The sequence below is a fragment of the Artemia franciscana genome, chromosome 7 (genome assembly GCF_032884065.1).
Source record: "Artemia franciscana chromosome 7, ASM3288406v1, whole genome shotgun sequence".
NCBI classification, from domain to species: Eukaryota; Metazoa; Arthropoda; class Branchiopoda; order Anostraca; family Artemiidae; genus Artemia; species Artemia franciscana.
Window position 1 is genome coordinate 51,104,060 of NC_088869.1, and position 18,006 is coordinate 51,122,065.

Consider the following 18,006-nt stretch of genomic DNA (forward strand, 5'->3'; position numbering starts at 1 on the left):
ATGAAATTGTGTGGTTTACTAGGCTGTGTTAAAGTTCAAATGTTTTAATCGTGTTATAGTTACTGACATATCATGGCTAGTATGTACAATTCATTTGTTGTATGATATTTGCTTGCCCATCCACCATTTTGGTTTCATTTATGATTTAAATTTACATTTATGACGGAAAATGAATTTGTACATACTTTTATATACCATTTATGAAGAGTAAATGGTAGTATAATCTTTACTCTTTAGGGTAAACATTTTGTGGTTTTCCTCTTTAAGCATACACTTTTAAAATCTGCAAATGACTATAATACATATTTATATTGTTATAATTACTACTTATATACTTACTAAAGTATATGCTTAATTATAATTTAAACAGTATAATAGAAAATACTTTTATCATTCATGAACAGGCTTTATGAGTTGAACAGAAATTATAGATGTAGCCACTCTTTGTCAATTTTGCACTTAAGTATCGGGTGGTGGATTCATTATATACTGTCTTCTAAAGGCTAGTTCCATAGGTTGCCAACTCTGGCTGAAGCTGTTGCTTCTTTTCTAGTAATAGAATATTGCTTTTGAAGTTTTGTCAAATGTGCTCTAGTCACGTGATGTAAGGGGTCCTTCATAAGACATTTACTGTGATCGATTGGTTATCTTAGTCCACTTTTTTTTTCAGAACTTCTTTATCCTTTTCATAGGCAGCGCTTTTCATGGGCAGATGTTGGCAAAATGTGTTATTTTTCTTTTCTTAAGACCAAAGCACTTCATATTCAAGATGTTGTCGTAGATATTTCGATATCTACGATACTACGATTGGAGCTCATTCGATTGGAAATCGAAAGGGCTATTGTCATTTTTAACAACCGAAAGTAATTGGAGGTCAAAAAACCCCCTTCCGCACCCACTATTTCCCAAAACACATCCAATCAAAATTTTGAGATCCAAAAATTATGTGTTTAGGGATGGCCTCCTCCCCCCTCCACAGTCCTCAGGACAAGGGTTGTAACTTATGTCCTTGGGACATATAAGGTTTTTATAGAAAAGGTGGTCGTATAAAATTTCATTAGATTGTTAAGCGGAAATTCTAGTGCTCTCTTTAAGATTCAAAGTGGTCGAAGGGCAGAAACCCCCCCCCCCTACATCATCTCATTTTTTCCGAAATGCAACTGAAATTTTGAGATGGGTATTTGTTGTCCCAGAAATTAAAAAAAAACTGATTCGATTGGAAATTGAAAGGGCTAGTGCCCTATTCAATAGTCAAAAGATATTGGAGGCACCCCCCCCCCCAATCCCATCAATTCCCATTTAACACCAAGTCAAAATTTTGAGTTATCCATTTTGTTTCAGCGTAGTTGAAAGGTCTGGAAAATATGCCTTTGAGGTTGACAGCCCTACCCCACAGCCCTCAGCGTAATGGTTTTAAGTTGTTCCCCGAGGGCAAATAAGGTTTTTATGGAATAGGTGGTTATATCATCTCTTGAGGGGGCTCATTGGATTTAAAATCAGATGTTCTTGTGCGCTTTTTAAGATTCAAAGTGATCAGGGGCACTGACTCCCCCCCTACCCCTACGTAATAGGCCCTCAAGCCTATCATATCCATAAAAAATATCTAATCTTAATTTTAAGAGAATTATTTTGTTCAGCGTTGTTCAGAGGTTCAGTAATTATGTCTTGTTAGATTATAACCTACCCACAGTCCTCAGGACAAGGGTTGTAAGCTAGGCAATTCATTCATTGTTTACGCATAGTAATTGCTCTTTAGAAAGGTATGCATACTACTAACAACTCACCTGAGCACCAAGCTGCCTGCGGCCAGCAGAGCTACCCACGCTCCTTCTCCATCCCAATCTATTCGAAGCTTCCCTCCTTACACCTTCCCAGGAAGTTCCCATTTCCTTTAAATGTTTCTCTATGAAATCCTCCTACCCCAACTGCGGACGACCTTCTTTCTCTTTAGCCGTAGACGGTTTGCCGAAAATGATATTCTTCGGTAATCTGTTATCCTTTATCTGCAAAACGTGCCCTAGCCATTTTAACCTTTCTTCATTATAGCCCGAGAAAGCGGGATTGAACCGCAGTTTTTGTTCAGCCTACAGTTTAAAATTCGGTCACCTGGGTACCCAGAACAATTCGTAGGCAATTTCTCTGGAAAAGCTTAGTTTAAAATATTCCAAACTTTCTTTTTAACTGTGAAAATTACCCTGCGTCTTGGCTATTCTATTTTTAACATCTTCATTTCTCCCACCGTCTTTACTAATAATAAATATTAAAACTCCTCGCAAAACAATTTTTTTTTAAAGAAATGTAAAGAGCTCCATTAAGCCAAAAATTTGCAGAAATAGATTCAAATAATCTTACAAGCATATCAAACAGTTCGCGGTAACGAACTGTAGTAAGGAGCAACCCGGCTCAATAGTAACCAAAACTCTAAAAATGGAATTTTGATACCAATAGCTACATCAAAAGAATTAAATTTTAATGCCGATTTTAAATATATAAGTTTCATCAATTTTAGTCTTACCTATCAAATGTTACGAGCCTGAGAAAATTTGCCTTATTTTAAAAAATAGGGGAAAACACCCCTTTTTACGTCAATCATGTATGTTCGACATTTGCTAATTCTATCCATCAAGTTTCATTCCGATCTCTCCACTCTAAGCGTCGTCCAATATTTCCAGTCCCCCCAACTCCTCCCAATGACACTGGATCCGGTCGTGATTCAAAATAAGATGTCTGAGTTACGAGGTCCTTCTAAATATCAAATTTCATTAAGATTCTATCACTCATTCGGAAGTTAAAAATACCTCATTTTTTCTAATTTTTCAAAATTAACCCCCCCCCCCAACTCCCCAAAGAGAGCGGATCCATTCCGGTTATGTCAATCACGCATCTAGGACTTGTGCTTATTTTTTCCACCAAGTTACATCCCAATCCCTCCATTCTAAGTGTTTGATTCATAGCAGATATCAGAATGTATTTCTTACCTGTCCTAACAGTGTTTCTGTTCTTTTGCAAATCTTTTGAGATACTGCTGGTAGATCCATCAGTCTAAAAACTTTTTCAAGTAGAAACTGGCCCATCCCAGATGAAATTGGTGCCCACACTGCATTTGTGTTTAAATTTCCAGCAAGTTTTTTTTCTACCATTTTGGGAATGTACAATCTATCCCCTTTTTCATCAGTTGTACACAGTGGCTGACTAATTTGAACCTTTACTTGTGGGGGTTCTGATTCATTTGTTAAAATAAATTTTTGCCTACACTATGTTCCAGTTCATACAAAGTGAATACGAAGAGTGAGGCCAACCCATGTCGTTCCTCGAATTTTTGGCCAACCCTTGTCGTTCTTTGAATTTTTGGCCAACCCTTGTCGTTCTTTGAATTTTTGGTCGTCCAGGATATCCTTTTTCGCAGCTAAAAAAAATATAAGAAGACTAAACCTCTAGTACCGCTAAACCGCTCAAACTTTTTTTTTTCTGTGGAATGGGTAATCTAGGCAGGGTAATAGATCCTCAGAGGCGTCAAAACTAGACGCCATTGAATGTAAGACGAAACTCTCCAAATTACAGACTACAGAAAAATTAGTTAAATACAGGAAATATAACACTAAGATAGCAAGCGTGCAAGAATGGACAGCCTGAGCTGCTTAGTGTAGTAGGAGAAGCAAAGAGAGGGGGGCTGTAACTGGAGACGTTTAAAGATCGGAGGGAGATGACAAAAAGGTGAAGCATCGTGACTTGTGTTATGTCAGATATATCTTTTTCTAAGTGTGCTAGTCTGTGTATGCATAATAAAACTACAAATGTGAGAATTTGAAAGACAAATTTTGGAACAATTCCAAATTGCTTATTCTACCCATCAAATTTCATCCCGATCTCTCCACTCTAAGGTCAGACAATTTCTGCTCAGTTTCACTCGGTACACAGTTTCACCCTTCTGCTTATTATAGAGCAACTTGTTGTTTTTTGTTTTCTTTGTTTTTAGGACCTCGCGACTCAGAGCTCTTATTTTAAATCCCAGCCGGCATTAAGCCTCTGATTTTTCTTTTAAATCCAAAAAAAAGTTTGGAAGAATAGAAAGATAAGTCTGCAAACCAAGATTAGAATATTGGAAGCTACTACAGTGATGACAGTGGTCAAATATGGCTCTGAAGCATGGGCGCTCCGAAAAGCAGATTAAACTTTACTAGATGTTATCCAGAGGAATTGCCTACGGATTGTTCTGGGTACCCGGATGACTAACCGTATGTCAAACAGTAGGTTGTACGAAAAATGTGGTTCAATCCCGCTTTCTAGGGCTATAATGAAAGAAAGGTTGAGATGGCTAGGTCACGTTCTACGGATGAAGGATGACAGATTACCAAAGATTGTCCTTTTTGGCCAACTGTCTGGGGCCACACAGAAAGCAGACCGTCCTTGTCTGGGTTGAGAGGATGTCATAAATAAAGATTTAAAGGAAATGGGAACTTCCTAGATACAATCTAAGCGTTTTCCAAGATTTTTTAGGTAATCTTCACATGTATGGGACTCAAAGACACTAGTTGTTTTTGAATTGCGTGTTAATTCGTCTTCACTAGAATTAAATATAAAAAAACAAGTTTTTTCAAATGAAAATAAGGAGCCACATTATTAACTTCAAACAAACTGAAATTATTACGTATATGAAGGGGTTGCCCCCTCCTCAACACCTCACTCTTTACGTTAAACGTTTTAGTACTTTCAAAAAAGCGCCTTGTTGTTCTAATAAAATGGCCCTTGTGTTTCAGAAGTAACTCTTAAAGAGTTGGGAAAACTTCAAACATTAGTGTAAGGAACGAGGTGTTGAGGAGGGGGTAACCCCCTGCATATACATAATAATTTTTGTTCATTTTAAGTTTTTATTTTTTTCTTTATTCAACAAAAAATAAAAAAACGATATTATTATACCCCAACAGAGGGCAGAGCTCGTAAGGCTGGGACAGTGTAAAAGCATAGAAAAAACATATCGAGCTGGAGGGCATGGGAGGCCATCCCAGACACAGGGACACTAAAACAAAGCACACAAATAAGAAGATCAAATAATTTATTTTTCCATCATCAATGGTGAATAATCAAAATTTTAACAATGCAATCTTTAATATTTGCTTTTTTAAATTTAGCTTAGATTTTTGGGATGGATCAAACAGAATTTTATCATTCAGCTTATAATTGTTAGCAATTAAGGGTATTTGGTACCTAATCGAAAACCTTGACCTTTCAGAACTTACAAAGGAATTTGATACATCCTAGACCTCCGACAATCCGAACAAGGAAGTAAAATTAACAGATATTTGTCATAGAAATAATATGTTTGAACAAATTCAAACATAGCGTAAAGAATGAGGTGTTGAGGAGGGGTTAACCCCCTGCATATACATAATAATTTTTTTTCGTATTAAGTTTTAATGTTATTTCTTACTTTTAGTTTAAATGTTGCTCTTAATTTATGATTGTTTTTTAAATAATTCCAGGAAATCTGGCCCCACGTGCAAGAAAAAAAACCCTCCCTATGAAAATATCCTCTTGGCAATTCAATCCGTGAAAATTTACGCCAGACAATTACTCTGAACCACTCCGCGCGTAAAATTGAAACGGAAAAGAGAAAGCAAGACATATAAGAATTAAGGCAATGTCCTGAAGTGTATAATTTCCACTAACAAGTTCACTCCCTGGAAACTTCTCTCCCCATGGAAAATTCCCCCTTGGAAAAAAAACAGTTGAAAGTTGTCATTGCTCCCACCCGAAAATATATACATGCATCCCAATAACAAATACTATGCCTAAACAATGGACAAAATTTATAGCTTAACGACCTTTCGCCTGGGGCTTTGACGGGTTCGTGTTATATCCAAAGGCATAGTTATTGGGCCTTTCAGCTACAATGAACAAAATGGCTATCTTGAAAATTTGATCAGACTATTTTGGAAAAAAGGGGGCCTAGTTGCCCTCCCATTTTTTGGTCACTTAAAAAGGGTACTATAACTTTTAGTGTCCGATCGAATGAGCACTCTTCCGGTATCCTAGGACCACTGTGTTGATACGATCCCCCCTGGAAAAAAAACAAATAAATAGACACCCGTGTTCATTCTTTCTTCTGGCAAAAAAATACGAAGTTCCACATTTTTGCAGATAAAAGCTGAAAACCTATACAGTAGGATTCTCTGATAAGCTGAATCTGATGGTGTGAAGATCACTTGAATTTTAGGGGGTGTTTCCTTCTTTTTTCAATAATCAGGAAACTTTTCTTAGGCTTGTAACCTTTGGTGGATAAAGCTACATTTAATTGAACTATATGTTTGAAATCAGCATAAAAAGCCAATTCTTTTGATATATAAAAAAAAGTTTTTTAAGCTGAAAGTAAGGAGCGATATTAAAACTTAAAACAAACAGAAATTACTCCGTATATGAAAGGGGCTGTTCCCTCCTCAACGCCTCGCTCTTTATGCTAGTTTGACTCTTTCTCTCAACTCTACTTTTCAAAACAGTAAAAACCTTTAGCGTAAAGAGCGGGACGTTGAGGAGGGGACAGCCCGTTTCATATGCGGAGTAATTTCTGTTCGTTTTAAGTTTTTATATCGCTCCTTACATTCAGTTAAAAAAAATGTTTTTTTTAATTTAATTTCTGAACGTTTTGAATTAATCCATGTTTTGATTTTGGTTCTCCGCACTTGAATAATTACAACAAAATTTGCATATTAATTTATTTTTATGGCTAAATGGCTTTCTCATTGTTTTGATCGGACGCTTTTGAGAAAAAAGGAGCGAGGGAGTAGGCCTAGTTACCCTCCAATTTTTTGGTTATTTAAAAGGCAACTAAAGCTTTTAATTTTATACGAAAGTTTTTAATAGTAAAAATATACGTAACTTACGAATTAACTTACGTAACGAACTTCTATAATCGTATGTTTTTATCACGTATATGAGGGGTTCCCCTCTCGTCAATACCTCGCTCTTTAGAGTAAAGCTTAAATTTCCAATTTTCCGTCACAGTAGCAAAAGCTATGTTGCTGCTACGAAGCAGACCTTCGAAGTCTTCCATCTTGTTAAAGAGGGATTGACAGTTAGCCGAGAGAAAATTCGGCATGGTGGACCTATGGGACACTATTGGCTTAAGAACAGACAGGCTGTCCTGGATGAGGCACACGGGGTTTGGTCAAATCTCTTCAGACTGAGTATTTTAGATGTTCTGGATATCTTGATTTTCACCAGGTTTCGCTCAAACGCTTGTTTTGGTGAATCACAATTGTCACGGTTTGTCGTTAGTACCGAAATAGCACACCCTGTACGTCTTCTCCTTTCATTTTTCCCTGCCCGGTATCCACGTTTCCTTCGTGTCGGTTTGTTTCCACTGGTAGACGATGCGCCATCTATGACTTCTCGCAGTAAGTGAAATTGCACTTAGTGTAGTCCCTTTTTTTTAATATTACCATTGAAACTCCTGAAAACTAAGCTCAAAGCAGTATTTGCCACCCCTAAAAAAATTACTGGCGGGGCTGATGATGACCTGCCTTGCCTTTTCCACCTTTGTGCTGATAGATATGGAAATAGAATATTCAAGCTGTATAGAGGAATATTTCTACCCCCCCCCCACCTCTTTTAACATTTATCTGAAGCCTCGTGAAGAGTAAGTGGTTTGTCCATTAAAATGTGTGTTTTTTTCAATCTACCCTATCCCCACCTAAACAGTGACACACCCATCCCCACCATAACTGGTCCACAATTAGAGTTTACCAAACGTAGCATAAACTAGACCTACGTTGCCCGGGCAACGTGAAGTGTTACGGCAACCTTTGTCCGGCTTCGCCGACTAAAGTGTTGCGAGAGCAACATTTTGGCTTTGTTTCTTCGCTATCGATCAGTAATCACATGATCAAAGGCTATTCCTCAGCGTTGAAAAAAAAACAAGAAAATAATATCGAAAGAAGGGACTAAATTGACTTTGCAGTCAGTTGAACTTTATCAGAAATATGTAGAAACAATAGATGTCAGCACTTTCGGACCCGTGGGAAAATACCACATTTTTTGCTTCTGTAAATTTTTCTATTAATCACTCAAAGAAGATATAATTGGCTGTGGGGATGGGTAACTGCCGCATATATTTAACACTTATAGATTTTAGTCCATCTTCAATTTGAAAGTGGTGCCTGTCTGCTAGAACGAAGCTTTCCACTCGAAAGCAGAAACATTGGTTGATGAAACCAAAACTTGGCTGCACAGCATCAGATACTCCTCTCTGACATAGGCTATATAACTCTACTTCACTTCGCACACCATAGAATCTGGCTCGTGGAAAAGCAAAAACCATCCTTTTTTGGCCCCAGGCAAGAGCTCTGCGGAGTTTTCCAAAATGTAATGTCGTATTCATCAATCCGGCCTGAGGTCCACGCTCCGTAAAAACCGCACAGGTTAGACCCTTGCCAGTTTCGAGGAATAAGCTGAGATCGGTAGCATAGAAAAAAAAAACGGGACAAAACCAAACTGTTGCTCTTGCAACACATTTTATTACAAGTAAAGCGAATCAAATTGATTGAATCCGTAATTGGTTGTGCGTTGGTTGTGCGTCCAGGGCAGAACTCATACCATATGAGCTCTTGGCTCTTCTGACCTCGTCACAAGAGCCATATGAGCTCTTAGCTGCAAAATTACGGGCTTTCCCAGAAGATGTATTTTTCATTGAGGACGGCAACTATGCCCCCTTCCGCGCCCTCCCCCCCCCAAAAAAAAATCGTTTGATCAGAATTTAGAGATACCTTAGCCATTTTGTTCAGCATAGTTGAGAGACTCAATAACTTCGTCTTTGGAGTTAATTTGACCTCCCATAGCCCCTGGGGAAAGGTTTTGAAAATATAAAATTTTCCCATTGTTTACGTATAGTATCTGCTATTTGGAAGTATGCATTCTTTTTTCGGTTAAAGGATTTAATTTTCTGCCGGAGGATTTTCCCCAGGAAGAACTTTCCATTGGTAAGCATATTTCCGTGGTAAAAAATTCCAAGGGGAAATTTTACACTGAGGTGATTGGCCAGAATTCCTAAACAAAATTCTTTTTATTCATTTTTAGTTTCTCTTTGTAAACCCAATCTTACGCGTGGTGATATTAAGGGTAATTGTCCGGGATAAATTTTTAATAGTATTGAATTGTCTAGACGATTTTTCTGGGGAGAGGAATAATTTTCCGTGGAGGTGGAGCTGTATTTCCTGGTATTTTTAAGAAACGATTTGAAATAAATTAAAAGTTTTTTTTTCGTCTGAAAGTATGCCTAAGGCTCAACTTACTTGACTTATCGCTCCTTCTCAGCAGGGTCGCCAGCGTAGAGGGAACTGGTTGACAACACCGTCAGTCTTCTCCATTTAGCCCTGTCCAGGGCTAAGGATGGGGGATTATTTGGGTTGACGTTGCGATTGAGTAGCCGTTGGTTTATTACATCATCCCATCTAGTGTGCGGCCTTCCTCGAGGGTCTTTCTAGCCATTTTCCGAAGGATTGAAGTCCGAGATGATCCCTGCGGGGGGATTCTTAGTGAGAGACGGAGTAGGTAGTCATACCACCCTAGAGAGCGGCCTTCTAATTGGGTAGAGAGGCTCGCCAGCTTGAAGGTCTTCAGGATCTCAGTATTGCGGATCTTGTCATACCATTTGAAGGCTTCGACTCGACGCAGGTGTCTAGCCTGAACAACATCGACCCTTCTTAGCTGTGAAGAGGCTATCAGTCATGTTTCAGATGAGTACAGCATGATGCTTGAGACTGTAGCGTTGTAAATTCGGGCTTTGGTATTGCAGTGAATTTGCGGTTTGTGGAAGACTGCTCTCAGGAGTCGTCCGAACGAAGAGCTTGCCTTGGCTGGCGAGGCTATCCGAAGGTAGTCTAGAAAAGTTTAAGGTACTTGAGTATTATATGAGAAACATTCGAGACATTACCCAGTTTTCATCCCGGTTAGTTTGTAATGTATAGTGATAGAACATAGTGTCTGACCATAGATAGCTATATTTCCAAGATGGGTTAAACGGGCTAAGAAGTATTTCTGTTTTGATGAACTTCCTAATTCAAAGTGTACCTAATCCTTTAATTTACTCTATGTGGTGTAAACGATTGTCTCAAGGCAATGTTTTAAATCAGGTATGTATGCATGCAGGGGGAGAGGCTCTTTTGGACCATGTAACGTCGAAGTACCAAGATGCTACAAATTCCTATTTTTTTTTACCTATAACAAATAAAAATATACATATAAAAATACATATTACATATGAAAACATACCCCCTCCCAAGGACATCTTTATTGCTCCAAAACGCATATATATAATTTATTGAGTTCTCTTCTGTATTACTATCACCCATTCCTAAACTAACTTTTACAAATATTAATAATAAAAAAATATAAAAAAGCTTAAATTAATTAATATAAATTAAAAATAAAAATTTGCAGCCATTGATTGTTCTAAAATTAATACTATAATAATTAGATCCCCTCTCTCACAGTCCAAGTTTTCAGCTTCGTCAGTCAACTTTGAACATGTGTCATTGCTGGCTGATGGCTTAAAACCAAGTTAACGATTTACTTCATATTCCCAAAAATGATCTTTCACATCTTTGTTATTATTTTGCAATGCTAACTAATGTAATAGTCTAATTTTCTAATTTAGCTTACTTGCTCACAGAAGAGGGAGATAATTCCTAGGAGGTAGATTCAATGAAACCTGTTGATAAAGCACAAAACGGACAAAACAGAATGATTTAAGCTAGATATTAACATATACAGCGATCGTCATCAGTAGATTTATTCTTCTGATTATCGATTACTGACTCGTCAGTAGTAATTCTACTGATGACGATCGCTGTATATATGCGATAGAAATATCTGAACTTTTGTACCTGTTTTTTTTTTTTCACTGTTTAAATAAATGGATTTATCCCCACTTGAAAATTTATTTGTTCGACATAGATAGGCAGTGTGGTGCTAGAAGAAAATACCTAATTTAAGGTGTTACGTCAAAAATAGTCCAAGAACCTTTTGAATGTAAGACTATCTTTTATCTCCAATCCATTAATGTCCTTTTTCTTTTCTAGGTTGAAATTAAGAGCTGAGCTGTGAATTCCGAAATTAAATCTGTGAGGTCTGTTTTCTGTTGCCGTCTTTTTGTGTGATAGCCTTTATTTTCACAGAAAAAGGCGTTGCAGCAGATGTGGCCCCAAATAATTATAAAGTTTAAATAAAAACCAAGGGTTCTCAACCTTAAGTAAAGTTAATTTCAATAAAACTGTTGTTTTTCTTTATCTCCCTTTCTCGTATTTTAAAAGAAATGAAACCCTTAACATTTTTAAATCTATTATATTTTTTGCTCATCCCTTGCTAAACGGATTTACTGCTCATCGAAGCTCATCTACTACTTGTGTAACCTCTCCGCCTCAGCCAAGGAGCCGCATCCTGAGTCAAGAAACAAAGAAACAAAAGAGTCACGGACATTTTATTCTTTTCATCTTAATAAAAATCTTAATACAGATTATCGTGTACTCGCTACTTGCCGATCCTAAAGAAAAGAATTATTTAAGGAACCCTGATAAAATCATTGAGTCAATTGGAAAGGTGATCTTGCTCAAAATCATAGTCCTGGAATGTTTTTTTTTTATTAGTATTATTACAAAAAGAAGTATCGCATCTTTGCGCTAAATTAATAGAATGATAATTACAAAACGATAAAATAGAACAATAATTTAAATATAATTGTTGAAGCGATTCTTTCAATTTTAAGTTATATAACTTGGAGGAGTAGATTTATGCTCCGGAAGTGAGTTCAAAGCTGGAAAACCGGTCACTTCTACTTGGAATATTTCTGGAAACCTAAGAATATTCTAAAATATACTCTTAGATATTGCTAAAAAGAGACCATTAGAAGAGGGTGTTGTTAAAAGCTTGGCATCAAAAGAGTAAGACTATTTAATGACTAAAAATAGGGTCAAACAAACATGTATTATAACATTAGTTAGCTTTATCAAATAGTAACAAAGATGTAAATTATCATTTTTGGGAATATGAAGTAAATCGTCAACTTTTAGCCATCAGCCAGCAATGACGCATGCTCAAAGTTGACCGACCAAGCTGAAAACTTGGACTGTGAGAGAGGGGAGAGGGGTGTAATTATTACATTATTAATTTTACCATTATCAATGGGTGCAAAATTTTTCTTTCTAATTTATATGAATTTTTTTATTAATTTCTTTAAGCCTTTTTTTATTAATGTTTTTAAAAATTAACTTCGGAATGGATGATAGTAAATTAGTAATACAGAAGAGGACCCAATGAATTATAAGAAGAAATCACCAATGCAACAGCACAAACACATAAAAAAAAGAAGACAGAAGGAGAAAAGAAATACTGTTCCTACATTTTTAATTAATATAGATCAGTTCTTGAATGAGGCCTTAACCCTAATCGTCCATACAATCACATAGGTCAAACAGCATAGCCATACACAATCAACCATAAAGAATAATTCATGGACAGGCAGTCATGTCGTAAGTAAGTATAAGTCGTCATTTACCAAACATGAAAAATAAAAAAAGACAGATAAATCAGAGGCACCAACCCAACACAAAGGCTCATAAGGAGAATAAGTGTTTTGGAGCAATAAGTATAAGATGTCCTTGAGAGGGAATATATTTTCATATGTATGTTTTATTTGTTATAGGTAACAAATAAGAATTTTTAACATCTTGGTACTTCGACGTTACATGGTCCCAAAGAGCCTCTCCTCCTGCATGCATACATACTGGATTTAAAACAAATCGCCTTGAGACAATCGATCAGACCACATAGAGTAAATTAAAAGATTAGGTACACTTTAAATTAGCAAGGTCATCAAAACAGAAATACTTTTTTACCAGTTTAACCCATCTTAGCTGGCTGAGAATAAGGATTTTCTTGTATTTTCTTTTGGTCGTTTCATGTTATAACGTTTTTAGGACAATGATTTTTTGTCTTTGTACCCACATTGAGCCAAATAAAGGAATAAGCGAAGCTAATTAGTTAAATTTTATAAAGCTTTTCGTATGAAAAAACTCAAACATTACAAATTTATTTATCTCCAAGGATGACAACTAAAGATTATAAAATTGTCAGGCAAGGCCGTATCCAAGGTGGAGGGGGACGGTTTCTGTACACTGTATTTGTAGTTCACAAAAGATTTTTTTTTTTTTTTTAGAAGGGGGAAACCCTTTCTTTTCCTTGGAAAACTGAAAATCACCAGCGCCATCTAAACTTCTGTGATTGACCACGTTTCTTATTTTGGATACATTAAACGTTGGAGAGAGTAAAGGAAGTGGCATAATGTCAGGAATGAAATTGCCTGCTCAAAGTTGAAAAGCCTACTTAGCCCTGCCAAGATTTTTCCACGCTAATCCAGACTTACTTAGCGAACATTTGATTTTGACATGAAATACTACTACTGCTAACATCTCACTGCAGCACCAAGCCGCTTGATGACAACCCAGGTACGAACACTCCTCTCCCATCCCAATTTATTCAAAGCTTCCCTCTACATCCTCCCAGGGATTCCCCATTTCCTTTAAAACTTTCCTTATGACATCCTCCCATCCCAATCAGCTACGAACTGTTTTTCGTTTGGCGCTAGACGCTAGACGGTTGGCCGACAAGGACTTAAACTTTTGACATGCAATAATTTTAAAAAGCAATGCCGATTAGATATTACTTCAAGAGAAATTTCAGCTTTGATCCTGTAACACTACTAATTAGTTCTGTCAATTATCCAGCTGGCTTTGATGTTTTTTATTCTTTTAAAGATGTCGCCACACGCTGCAATGTTAGTGGTGCTAGGGAATTCTCTCCATTTTAAATTACCTAAGATCTAATTCTAATGAGTTTCCCAGTCTCTTTGGTATAATGTGCTACGCCCCGCGTTTTTCTAAACTTAAAGGGATCTATGTATTTTGTTTTAATCAGATTTCGGAAGTTAGAGACTTCAAAATTATTGTCATTGTTCCCCTTGAGAGCCAATTAGTAATCCAAGATTTTCAATTTCGGAAAGAGGATCATTGGAATTCGGGTGACAAGAGAACTCAGAAGTGTGACATTCATTTGTGACCAGGATATCATCCCAAACCTTTTCCAGATAGATAGTTCCTCAAGAACGTGATAGTACGCCCCTGAATCTCTATCAGAAACCTGTTAATAGCAGGGTAAAGAACAATGTTTTCTCCAACTATGTGGTTGGCCCAATAAGCTAAGCCCTCATAATAAGTGACCAGTCAAACAGTTCGTGGTAACGAACTGTAGTAAGGAGCGACCCGGCTCAATAGTAACCCAAACTCTAAAAAATGGAATTTTGATACAAATACCTACATCAAAAGAATCGCATTTGAATGCTGATTTTAAATATATAAGTTTCATCAAGTTTAGTCTTACCCATCAAAAGTTAGGAGCCTGAGAAAATTTGCGTTATTTTAGAAAATAGGGGGAAACGCCCCCTAGAAGTCATAGAATCTTAACGAAAATCACACCATCAGATTCAGCGTATCAGAGAACCCTACTGTAGAAGTTTCAAGCTCCTATCTACAAAAATGTGGAATTTTGTATTTTTTGCCAGAAGGCAGATCACGGATGCGTGCTTTTTTGTTTTTTTTTTCCCAGGGGTGATCGTATCGACCCAGTTGTCCTAGAATGTTGCAAGAGGGCTCATTCTAACGGAAATGAAAAGTTCTAGTGCCCTTTTTAGTGACCAAAAAAATTGGAGGGCACCTAGGCCCCCTCCCACGCTAATTATTTTACCAAAGTCAACGGATCAAAATTCTGAGATAGCCATTTTATTCAGCGTAGTCGAAAAACCTTATAACTATGTCTTGTGGGACGACTTACTCCCCCACAGTCCCCATGGGAGGGGCAACAAGTTACAAACTTTGACCAATGCTTACATATAGTAATGGTTATTTGGAAGTATACAGGCGTTTTCAGGAGGATTTTTTTTGGTTGGGGGAGGGGTTGAGAAGAGGGGGATATGCTGGGGGAACTTTCCATCGATAATTTGTCATGGGGGAAGGAAATCTCCATGAAGGGAGCGCAGGATTTACTAGCATTATTTAAAAACACAATGAAAAAATAAATATGAAAAAATCTTTCAGCTGGAAGTAAGGAACAGCATTAAAACTTAAAACAAACAGAAATTATTACCCATTTGAGGGGCTCACCTCCTCCTAATACCTCGCTATTTACGTTAAAGTATTTTTAGTAATTTCAACTATTTATTCTACGGCTTTTGTGATTCTGGGGTCGTTCTTAATGAATTGGGACAAAATTTAAGCTTTAGTGTAAAGAGTGAGGATCTGACAAGGGGGCGAACCCCCTCATATATATAATAAAAAAATGGGAATACAAAAGTTCTTTACGTAAGCTAATTTATAAGTTACGTAAATCTTTTACTAATAAAAATATTCGTAAAAAATTAAAAGTTCTAGTTGCCTTTTTAATTAACCAAAAAATCGGAGGGCAACTAGGCTTCCTCCCCCGCTCTTTTTTTCTCAAAATCATTCGATCAAAATTATGTGAAAGCCATTTAGCCAAAAAAAAAAAAATGCAAATTTCGTTTTAATTATTCCTCTGCGGAGAGGCAAAATCAAAACATGCATTGATTCAAAAACGTTCAGAAATTAAATAAAAAAAACAAGTTTTTTTAACTGAAAGTAAGGAGCGACATTAAAACTTAAAACGAACAGAAATTACTTCGTATATGAAAGAGGCTGCTTCCTCATCAACGCCCCGCTCTTTACGCTAAAGTTTGACTGTCTCTCAATTCTTCTTTTTAAAACAGTAAAAAACTTTAGCGTAAAGAGCGGGGCGTTGATGAGGAAGCAGCCTCTTTCATATACGAAGTAATTTCTGTTCGTTTTAAGTTTTAATGTCGCTCCTTACTTTCAGTTAAAAAAACTTGTTTTTTTTATTTAATATCTACAGGATTCATCCTTATTGCTTGCAAGAGTGATTTAAGGCAATCGAGTTAGTATATAATATGGCAAATTAATTATTTACCCTGAGGACAATAGTTAATATGTTGCTTGCCAAGCTAACCCTTTCCCCCATATTTATCTGATGAAAACTTTGAGATGGTTATTTTATTCTGCAGAGTTGAAAGATCCAATAACAATGCCTGATATATATGCATTATAGCGACCCCACTTCGTTCTTGATTTGAATTACATAAAAAAAAACTATTTTTTTCTAACTGAAAGTAAGGAGCGACATTAAAACTTAAAACGAACAGAAATTACTCCGTATATGAAATGGGTTGTCCCCTCCGCAATCCCTCGCTCTTTATGGTAAAACTTTTAATTGTTTTAAAAAGCAGAATTGTGGTAAAGAGTCAAACTTTAGCGTAAAGAGCGAAGGATTGCGGAGGGGACAACCCATTTCATATGCGCAGTAATTTCTGTTCGTTTTAAGTTGTAATGTCGCTCCTTACTTTCAGTTAGAAAAACTTGGTTTTTTATGTAATTTCTGAACGTTTTTGAATTAATGCATGTTTGATTTCGGCTCTCCACACATAAATTATTAAAATGAAATTTACATTTTAATTCCTTTTTTGGCTAAATGGCTTTCTCTTAGTTCTGATCAGACGATTTTGAGAAATAAGGGATGAGGAAGGAGGCCTAGTTGCCATGCAATTTTTCGGTTACACAAAAAGGCAACTATAAATTTTAATTTTTAACGAATTTTCTTAGTAGTAAAAAATATACGTAACTTAAGAATTAACTTACATAACAAACTTCTTTATTCTTAAATTTTTATTATGTATATGAGGGGATTTGTACCCTCGTTAATACCTTGCCCTTTACACTAAATCGTAAGTTTTGTGCCGATTCTTTAAGAATGACCCCTGAATCAGAAAGGCCGTAGAATAAATAGTTGAAATTACTAAAAATATTATAGCATAAAGAGCGAGGTATTTATCTCCTCCTAAATACCTCGCTCTTTATGCTAAAGTATTTTTAGAACCCCTCATATGCGTAATAATCTCTGTTCGTTTTAAGTTTCAATGCTACTCCTTACTTTCAATTGAAAAAACTTTTCCATGTTTATTTTTTCATTGTTTTTTTTATAGTAATTTTAGAAAATCCTGCGCCCTTTTCATTGAATTTTTCTTCCCCCATGACATATTTCTCCAAGGAAAGCTCCTCCCACATAACCCCCTCCCCTCAACACTACCCCCAAAACCAAAAAAAATCCCCTGAAAACGACTGTACACTTCCCAATAACCATTATTATATGTAAACACTGGTCGAAGTTTGTAACTTGCAGCCCCTCCCCCAGGGACTGTGGGGGAGTAAGTCATTCCCAAAGACATAGCTATTATGGTTTTGACTATGCGGAACAAAATGGCTATCTCAAAATTTTGATCTGTTGACTTTGGAGAAAAAATGAGCGTGGGAGGGGGCCTAGGTGCCCTCCTATTTTTTTGATCGCTTAACAAGGGCACCAACCGAAAACGTGGCAAATCTGTTTAACTGTCTTTTCATCACAATCATCATCACTTCCTGATCTTTTCTTCAAATTGGGTGTGGCGGACATAGCCCTTTGGCTTTCATTTTAGCCAGCCCTTTGGCTGGCTAAAGAAAATGTCAATTATAAAAAATGGTAAATATATAGCTCTTTTTAACTTCTTTAAATGTATAGTTGTTGACCTTTTCTAATGGAAAACTATAACAAAAGTTGCAGGTCTTTGCTGTGTCTCTGGTTAACCTATAGGCCTACATTAACAGAGCACATACTCCATTCCATTAATGTGCAAATATATGCCATGAAGTGTGTCTCAAATCGAAAATTCGGTAAAATTCTAGTTAATTGACTTCTTGCTATCTCAGAAAGGGTTTATGTTAGGAAAATGAAACTTCCAGGGCTGAATCTACAGACTTAATTATGTCTCAGGAAGGTATTTTGAAGCAGCTAACTCCACTCCTTCTCCCTCTAGAGGATCCTGACCTTTATAAATATGTGTGT

General features: G+C 36.6%; 2 protein-coding genes across 8 annotated transcripts in view; both read left to right on the plus strand.

Moving 5' to 3' along the window:
* Positions 1-11,506, plus strand: part of LOC136029429 (uncharacterized) — a 29,827-nt gene extending 18,321 nt beyond the window's left edge. Inside the window, exon 4 of the mRNA XM_065707811.1 lies at positions 11,073-11,506. Within this exon, the coding sequence (XP_065563883.1) occupies positions 11,073-11,090 (18 nt within the window). The 3' untranslated portion in view covers positions 11,091-11,506. The remainder of the gene's footprint in view (positions 1-11,072) is intronic.
* A 6,023-nt stretch (positions 11,507-17,529) lies between these two features.
* LOC136029430 (uncharacterized) overlaps positions 17,530-18,006 on the plus strand; it is a 157,134-nt gene continuing 156,657 nt past the window's right edge. For 2 of the 7 annotated variants that reach the window (XR_010618035.1, XR_010618032.1), the window contains exon 1: positions 17,531-17,643. Coding sequence is in view for 1 of the 7 variants with exons in the window: in XM_065707813.1 (XP_065563885.1) it covers positions 17,641-17,643 (3 nt within the window). In the remaining 6 variants the exon portion in view is untranslated. Of the gene's footprint in view, positions 17,644-18,006 lie in introns of all 7 variants that reach the window. The other 5 variants (XR_010618040.1, XR_010618037.1, XR_010618033.1 and 2 more) reach the window with 4 other exon arrangements.